The sequence below is a fragment of the Crocodylus porosus genome, unplaced genomic scaffold, assembly GCF_001723895.1.
Source record: "Crocodylus porosus isolate Cpor-Errol unplaced genomic scaffold, CroPor_comp1, whole genome shotgun sequence".
NCBI classification, from domain to species: domain Eukaryota; kingdom Metazoa; phylum Chordata; order Crocodylia; family Crocodylidae; genus Crocodylus; species Crocodylus porosus.
The window spans coordinates 21,057,829-21,067,508 of record NW_017728921.1 but is presented as its reverse complement, the minus strand read 5'-3'; the positions used below and the strand labels follow the sequence as shown (position 1 = coordinate 21,067,508).

The 9,680-nt window shown below is 42.6% G+C and overlaps 1 protein-coding gene across 1 annotated transcript; it reads right to left on the bottom strand.

The window, feature by feature from the left end:
* Positions 1-3,844: 3,844 nt before the first annotated feature.
* RTN4R (reticulon 4 receptor) lies at positions 3,845-5,874 on the bottom strand (the record flags this gene model as incomplete). The annotated part of the gene is made up of 1 exon (XM_019539409.1): positions 3,845-5,874. A coding segment is annotated over one exon (1,455 nt), but the record flags the coding sequence as incomplete, so codon positions are not given.
* Between the last annotated feature and the right edge of the window lie 3,806 nt (positions 5,875-9,680).

The window sequence follows — 9,680 nt, the reverse complement described above, 5'->3', positions numbered from 1 at the left end:
GGCCCAGAAATAGACTGTGTTTGTTATAAATATCAACGCACAGACAGACCAAATGTTTCATGGTGCAGCAACACTAGGATTTGGGCTAGGATGACCACTATCACCATCTTACACATGATCCTCTCACTGACAGTCTCTGTCCTTTATCCCTTTATCATCCTTGCTGGCCTAAGCACAGGAAGACAGGACTAACCCTGAGAACAATAGATGTAGGGTGAGGAAAGAAGATAACTGAACACAAAGCAGGGATCTGGTGAGTACAGCAGGGAATGACAGCACAATGCATGACTGCCAGTGCTTCATTGTGGGAATTTGGGTAGCTCGTTTCACCTCTTTGTGGCACCGTTTCTTCCTCTTTAAAGTAGGGCCGGAAATTCTTCCCTTCCTATCAAGGGTTGGTGAGGTTAATAAATCATAGAGAAGAATGTCTGGAAGGGACCTCCAGAAGTCATTAGTCCAACCCCCTGCCTAAGACAGGCTATCCCTATCCAAACCATCCTATACAAACTATCATATAAACTCTAAATAAGATTATTATCAACACTGACACAACATAAACCTAACACCCTAACCTGCCACAGGCAGAGGAAGGGAACCATAGTAGCCAATGTCCTGCTTCTACGAAACGTTGTCAGTATGTGCTCATGAGGTCCTGGGTAGAGGGCCATGACCCCTGCTACAGAGGAAGTTGCCTGCCTCCCCACCCCACCTCTTAAGCTCCTTTTCTGCAAACTGAACATGCTTAGTTCCTTCAGCCTCTCCTCATACGATTTCCCTTCCAAGCCCTTGATCATCTTTATTACCTACCTCTGGACCCTCTCTGACTTCTCTACCTCCTTTTTAAAATGTGGAGCCGAGAATGCACACAGCATTCCAGATGAGGCCTAACTAGTGCCAAATAGAGAGGCACTATCACCTCCCATGTCTTGCACCTAAATGCTTTTATTGATGCATTTGTGAAGGGCTTTGATACAATTTAGGTAGCTATTTAGGTACCTATCTCCTTAGTTATTTATGTGTTAATGCTGTATCCATTCTTGTGTTGCCTCTTAGGCCTCATATAATAGACAGTAGGCAAGTGACATCTTACATGCTTTTGGCCATTGAATGGGAAGGATTCACACCCAGATATTTGCCACAGGACAATGAGGAAGTTCACATTCATACAGCCATACATTTTGCCCTCTTCCAGCTTCCTTACACACTCATCCCATTCCATTCCATTGCAAATGATAGACCATCTCACCCAATCAGATAAGGCAAAATGGCCCAACTTCAGCACCTTGTTACCTGTGTAGTCACTGTCAGTGAGGATATTGTGTGATGCTATACCTTAGACCTACAGATTTAAGATGAAGTTGCATTGGGTGTACTTTAAAATCCTTGTCTCATTTACACCTGCCTTCCATTACCTGTACGATATGTAACATGGACTTTTAGAATTTCTAGTAAAACTGTTGTTCAGAGTGCTCCCAGCTATACCCTGCACCTACCACCATGCTGTGGGATGAATAAGTCAAACAGCATCTTTCTTAGTCTGTACTTTGTAAAGGGTTATAAAATATATATCTCCACATCCTTTTCAATAGTCCACTATCATTATGCTTGGAAAAACCTCCCAAAAAATACTGTCCTCAAAATTATCTGTGCTGCAGAGCAGGACAACTACTTCCATTGTACAGACAGAAATGGAGGCTCAGATGAAGTCTGTGGCTGAGCTGGGTATAGAACAAAGACTGAGACCAGTGGACTGCCATCTCTTTAAGCCCCCTTTCCTCTAATAATGACTCCCTATCTCCTTCAAATCTTTCCTTTGCCTGGATTGAAGGAAGAGTTTAACCCACTTCTCCTATCTAGTAGAGGAATGTTCTAACCATTAGGCTATCTACTAAGATATTCTGAAATGGGATTCTCTCAGAATGTCATGTTGAAGTGGTGCCACGTTGCCTAAAAATATTTAAATAGTAAGTAAGAAAGATAGCAAAAGATTAGGTCAGTTGTCTGGTGGTTAGGACACTTGCCTGAAATGTGGGACAATTGGATCTTAGCTGCTATTAATAATTAATCGCATATGCAAAGTGGAACAGTTTTAACAGGAGAAATGAGACTGCAACCCAATAGCTCTAATGTACTTGTGAAAGACATAAGTTCAAAATCTGTCAGAGGAGGGGGACAAACCTTGCCTGAGGTGAGTGGTCTAGACACTGGACTGTATATAAAGGAGGATACCACATCTGGTTCCCTCCCCCACCAAAAAGGGCGGACCTGGTTTGGGCTCCTAAGCTTGGAAGAAGGGTTACAACCATGAATCCTGAATGGAGGGAAGCACCTCCCAATGACCCAGTCTTTGGAGCCTAAATGGCAGAAAGGAGCATGGCTTAAGCTATACCCCTCTAAACAACATTTCCTCATGCAGGGTGGCCAACATGCTGCACGTGGCACCGCAGCATGTGTGCGTGTTATACAGAGCATCATGGAGGGAGTAGGGAACACAGCAGCAGATAGAGCAGAGACCAGCAGATCAGGCAGGGAAAGGGGATTGCAGTGGCACTTGAGGAGGGTGCAGGGCTTACTTTGTTACATGTCCGCCACAAAGTTTGGCCCCCACTGTCTTAGTTGCTAGCTTGGTGTCCTTGCCTCTCTGTGTGCTGGTTTTGTTTATTCCATTTGTTATCTAACTCTTTTCATAGTTGCAGTGTGTTTTAAATGTGGATATTGTTGGTGCACCAGTGGAGACTTCCTTATTGTCCTGTGGCAAATACCTGGGTGTGAAACCTTCCCATTCATTCTATGTCCAACAGTGTTTAAGATGTCACTGGACATTGTCTATTACATGTTGCCTAATAAGCAACACCCCACTTGCCTATTATAGATCAAGGTTCTCAGCCAAGGTACAAATAATTTAACAAGCTCCCTGAAGAGGTTTACAGAACACAGAGGAAATCTAACAGCATTGTCACTAACTAATTTGCTAATTATTCCAGGCCCTCTTCCCTTTGCAGACTTGGAATATTCTCTAATATACATAGATGGTGGGCATTTTATAATATAACAGAAACAAATGGGTTAATCTATTAAGATACTTTGTGAGGCTGTCATTATGATATGGCCTGTCTGCACCATGCTGATATGAGGTATTTATTTTCATGACACCCTGGGTGGAGTTGGGAAATGTTATTCCCATTTACAGATGGAGAAGAAAGATGCAGGGTCATGACATCACTAGTATAAAACCACACAGAGAATTGCAGAGCCAGGATTGGACAGAGGTCTCCCAAAGCCCTAGTTATTAAGTAAGCCAAATAGCTACCTTTACTGTCTATAGGCAGTATGTCTGGGAAGCATTTCCTGTTTGACAAAACCAAATATGAATACAGTGTCACCTGGAAACATCTTCTGAATGTTAGCAGGCAGATTCATTAATCATGAGGCTGGGTCTAGTTATTTGCTCAGACCAGAAGAAAAATGGCCCTGTTTGACTTCTCAGTAGTGTTTACTAACCTTTCCTACACCTATGAGCTTCGAACTCTGCTCAGAGGGGTATTGGGCTAATATTTCCAGCTATTCTGAGCATCTTGAAATATGCATGATGTTGGGGGAATGCATAGGACAGTTGGGAAGGGAAACTGAAGCATTAACACAGCATGTTTCATGCAAGAGAATCCTTTGTTGGTGCCAATTAGAGATCACATAACAGTGGAGAATATGTCTTATTTATTACCCTTACATTAAATGCTGGGCTCTGCCTCCCAGCTCTCCAATCTGGGCAGATCTGAATCTTTTCACTATAAGTCTTTCAGCCATCAAGTGCAGTTCACCCCTTGCAAATGACAACAGCTTAGGAAAAAAGAAATCTTTATTTTGTATTTTTTGTATACTTGTACACAAGTAAAATAAAATACATATCTATATAATACTGCAATTTTAGTGAATGAAAAGGCAGCATTCTTTAACAAATGCTACGTGTAAATAAGGTGTGACAGAAATGAATATGGTAAAACTGCAATATTCATAAACATAGGAGTAAAACAGCATCAAATGCATCACCTCTGCAAATGGGAACTTGCAACATTGTTCAGTATGATGTCAAGTTACAAACAAACTTTAAACATTCTATTTGGAGGATTTTCTTATACTTTTTTGTATGTAAATCATATTTCTTTACCCTCTGTTGTAGCAAAAGCTGCTTTATAGTAAGTGCAGTTCCAAGGACCAAAGGTATAAGTCACAGGTTTTAGGACAAGGTTATGTACACCTTAGGTTTTTTTGTGTTTTTTTTTTTTTAATAAAGGCATCCAGTTAACTTTTGTGTAAGAAAGCTCTCTCAGGGTGTATGATAGTTTACTTCTCATTTGCAACATTTATGGAGGTCAGCAAGTCTGGTATTAAAGTGTCATCAACCAAAGGAAAGAGTTGGTTTCAGCAGAACAAGAGTAAGCTCCACACCAAAGGGGGAATCAAAAGACTTAGACTCAGCTGTAATGTGGAGCTGTTTCCTTGCTGGGTGAGGCGGCACTGGGCCTTAGATTTGTTCTTTCTAGAGCATCCCTGCCTCTTTTTGGTAGGGACTGTGGAAGGTTCAATGGGTTCTAGGAACTCTGGTTTCAACTTGGTCAATGGAGGGTCTATAATGCTGGGAAAGGTCCCAAAAGGGGAGTCATTTATCTGCTTGTTGCTGCCATTTTTGGTAGGGTCTGTTTCAATGTACTTGGTTTTGGACATGTTCTCCTTATCCTTGAGAGGGTTGATGGGGGATGGTCGGCTACTGTGTGAAGAAGGACCTGCTTTGCCTTTGGCTTCGTAAATAAAAGATTTATCTGTTTCTGGTTGGCAGCACTTCCGAGAGCTGTCGTGAGAATTTAGGGGGGGGTCAGTGGTTGGCAGTTTGCCAGACCTGGTTTTAGTGCTAAAAACACTTGTTCTTATTTGATTGAAAGAGTCAACACATCCCTCCAAGTCACTGCTCTGAAGTCTTTTGAGGTCTCTCCCTGCCAAGTGAGGGGGCAGATAGCATTCCAGCTCTGTTGAAGATCCTTTAAATTGTTTGAACCAATTCCAGAGTGACCTAGCCTGGCAGTCACAGATCCACTGGTTCCCATTTAAACGTAGGTATTGGAGGGACACCAAGGGAGCCATTGTTTCTCCAGTGAGCACTGTCAAGTTGTTCTTAAATAGAAACAAGGTCATCACTTTCCCAAGGTCATGAAAAGACCTGTGATGAACCAGACTGACTCTATTCTGGTGCAGCAGAAGCCGATCCAGGTTGATCAGCCCACGAAAAACATTCTCTGACAAGCTCTTAATTTTATTACCATGCAAAAACAGATAGGTTAGGTTTGCAAGATCCATGAAGGTATCATCTAACAAATTCTGCAGATTATTATCCTGAAGATAGAGATACTGTAAGGAGAACAATCCTCGGAAAAGGCCTGTGGAGAGTTCCAGGAGCCCACAGCGATCCAGATGTAAGACGTGAAGGTGAATGAGGCCCCGGAAAGTGGTTGGGTTGATGGACTTCAGATTCATGTTGTCGCTGAGGTCTAATTCCTCCAGTTTGTCAAGTCCATAAAATGCTGCTGGCTCAATGAGGCTGATGTTATTGGAATGGATCCAAAGTATGGTCATATTGCGACAAGATGTAAAGCTGGTGGACCTAACTAAGGTTATCTTGTTGTTGTGCAGGAAGATGCGCTGGCTCTGTATAGGGATCTCAGTGGGGATTGCTGTCAGTCCTTGCTGCTGACAACTTATTGTAATCTTGGGCTCACTGTAGCATACACATGCCCCGGGGCAAGATTCCACTTCTGACTGGATGTTCAAACAAAGCACCAAAATCAGCAGTTTGCTTCCTAAAGGACAACAAAAATAGGATGGAAATTAAACTCAGTCATGCGAGAGCATTTTTCTCTGCAACTAATATATTAGTCAGAAATTCACATTGGCAGTGCATTGCCACTAACCACAAAACAACATGTGCCAGGAGAGTCAAACAATTAAAATGCAGAATTAAAGCTATTCCACTACTTAACACAATAGCTAAAATCAATGTATGCTTGAAGACAGAAAGTGAATACTGCATCGGTCTTTCCACTTGGGAGGCCTCAGACTTAGGTCACAAACAAAAACTGTATTGATGAGTATTTCAATATTGTTCTGTATCAGGATCAGAGCTGAAACGGGGGTATTGTGCAAGGGCCTGGATAAACGTAAGAAAAAGACAGTCCCTGCTGAAAAGAGTTTGTAGTCAGGGAAAACAGTCTTGCTCTTTAGGGGTCATTTATCTCCATCACAGAATCAGTGCACGGTTTCATACAGTTTGACACCAGTGGAAATATGTATTTGGCAGCAGCTTAGGACTGGGATAGCTGGGGCAAGCCACTGTGGTTGTTCTGTGTTATGCTGTGACAAACTATAAATAAAAGTATTAGTTCCTCTTTCCAAGAGTACTGAATTTCCTTCCAATGCAAACATGTAGTTTTTACTTAGAAAGCAATGTGGATATGCTACTCTTGTACCTTTCCTTGATGGGTTTCTCGGCACTCATCCATTTTCCTGTGTGAAACGACTGCAACTAATTCTTAAAAGTGCTTACAACTAAATCATATCAAAGACAGATGCTGGTGCACTGAGAATCGTTTCCACTTCTTTTAATGCAGGTCAGACCTTTTGACAGTAACCTGCTTCATGATCTCACACCCTGGCCTTTCTTTTCTCCTTATGAGATTGACGGCCTCCCTGGAAAGAGTGGCAGAAGTGTTGCTTGCTTGCCAAAGAGCAGCACTGTTGCTGGGGAAGACTGGACATTCAGCTTGATTTGGGGATTCCCTGGGAGTTCAGTTTTCAGAATTAGCTTCCACTTGTGCCTGGAGATAGGAATACATCCATCCTGATCCCAAACCCCACTCCCCTCCTGGAATTTACTGCTCTGAGGTGCTGAGTACTCTCACATCTCACTGAAGTCAATGGATTCACAGGATTGGGCCCGTAATGCTTTTGGAAGAACCTTAGAAGGCGAGTTTAGATACTTTTGAAGTAGATGCCTGGTTCTGAAATGAGATGCTTGACAGACAGGTTCAGTGTACCTTCCTCCCCACTTTGAACCAAAAAACCCACAGGGAGACATCCAAGTATGCTGCAACTCACAGCTAGAGATGCATTTCAAACTGGGTACATTACAGAAAGGGAAGTATGGGCTTAAACTAATCTCGAGGAACCAGGGAAGGCATTTTCAACAGGGTTTTACTAGCAATTAAAAGCATGTAATTAGGTTGTTTCTACCAAATAAACCATTGAACCTATAATGATTTGGTAGCCTCAGCAGCAGCTGCAATACATTTGTGAAATGCCACATGCCATTCAATACACATGTGTTTGTCAAACACGTGTCGTCTCTCCAGATCATCGTAGCATCTGTGGAAAAAGAGACATGCTCCTGTCATTAGCTGGGAAAGCCCTAGCCAAAGGACAAAGAACAGCTTTCTGTGTTTGTTTCTGAGGGATGTCTTGCATTCCTTTAGAGACTAGAAGTGTTGTTCATGCATTTTAATGCCTCATTACCCCTTAATGTAATATAGCAGCTTGATAGCAAAGTTCAAAGAGTCAGACAGACTGAAACAATGACACAGAACTGGACAAATTAGCCAAACACAGAGAGATTTCTGTCACCTTTAGCCACATGCAATGCAAACTACAGTGGAATCTAAACCTCACTGTACGTCTGAATTCAGGAGATGGTGGGCTGCAGTTCAAAGACAAGCTTGAAAGATGATACTGTGTTTAATGCAATCACATCATCTCTGAGTCTAAGTAGCGGTTTCAAACCCAGATGATAAGGGAATAAATCACATGGAAATTCCACCAAACTGTTCGCTGAAGCAATGACAAAGGTATCAAAGAGGCTGAGAGAGGAAAAGTCTCTTTCATGTAATAAAAAGGCTAGAATCCTAGATCTGCACTTCACTCCAGTCAAAATAATTCACTGTGTACAGCTAACAAATCTGTAGGCGATCCAATATTCCTATATAGATATGATTCCTATACATCATATTTCATATGGGAAAAGAAACCAGCTCAGCATATAGGGATAATTTGAGACTGATATTATTAGCTTGCTCTTCCCTGGAAGGCTGTGTGTTGAATTCAGTATTATGACACATTCTAGCTGTCTTGTCATGTTTTGACATATCACATCCCATTGTATGGAGCAAAGTAACGCAAGGCAACTGAAGTCCCCTGCTGGGGACATGTCACACCAGAAGGAGCCTCCTGGGAAATTAAAACAATACTGGCATCCCTCTGACCAGCATGATTCCTCTTTGGCTAATAATAATAATAATAATAATAATAATAATATAATCCTGTAGCAGAGGAAATACGTCTTTCTGGAGGTTTCTCCGGCTTCATGATTCATTTCATCAGGGGGCTGGTGATGGTGTTGAGCAGGGGAATCAGTCTGCACCACAACAGCTTGGACCCCCTAGCACAGCAATATCCAAGGTACAAGGACTTCCAAAGATCTCAGGGCTGTTTCCAGCTTTTCCTCCTCTGCATTTACATGTGCACGGACTTTACAATATGCTTGGGGAAAAATATACATAATACCTGAATGCATCACACTCCCATAGCATGACAGGAAAAGGGGACCAGCCACATGGGTATGGGAATCCAGGTGGTAACACACTTGTCTTCAGTCCCAACCAGGGGCCACAAATGAATAACCTGCTCAAAAAGTAGCCAAGAAATTATATGAATACAAGTTCCCTTGCCTCAGCATCAAAGCTCTCTTACTTGCTTTCAATACTTGTCAGGGTTTATTGATCAGGTGTACATAATAAATGCCTCCTGGGGCCACTTTTGTGTACATGTCCTAGGGATCTGCAGAGCCTGAGCCATGGAGATGCTTGATCCCAGCCCATAGGAGCAGCAGCAGTGATAAACCTTGATGCAATTTGAACCAGATTTCTATTGCAGCTGTGTGGAGCTCTGAGTCAGTAGCTCTGTAGCCTGGCTGTGAGAAAAGCAATTACTGGCAGCATGAGCCTGTGTCTGGCCTGGCTTTAATTAGAGGGTCTGGTGTTAGTGAGTGGCTCAGATTAGCTCATTTTACCACAGACAGCTACTGTCAATTGCCTCCAAAGCCTTTTTTTCATTTCCAATTTGTTTCCCTTTGTTTGGCTTGGTGGTCTTGTTCTTGCAAAATTCAATAACACGCACATGCCTGGCAATTGCCAGAGCCAGAGAAGGCTCCAGGCAGGAGCTTTAAGAGAGCATAAACTTTATAGGCAAGCCATGGTTCTCCATAGCTATGTCACAGCCGTTCTAACTCCAATACATAGCACTGAATGCAATGCTCCAACGTGGCTCAGGCACCTGCTAAAGAGAATTCAGTGTGGCAGAGATACTTAGGGCAGAATCCTGTTTCACTTTACACACCTAAATGGCAAGTATATAGAAATGTAAATGCCATTCTTGACGTTTGTACAGTTTGCAATCCTGCTCCCCCTGCTGTCTGCATGTGCTGAGCACCAGTTGGGCATGCTCATAGCTAACCCCATTTAGTGGTTCAGTTCAAAAGGAGGGCTGGGGAGGTATCTGGATAATGCACAGCCTGCACTGGTTACGGCACTGTGTTGGAAAATTGGAGGAATACAAGTTCAAACCACTCTGGGTGAGTGGGAATT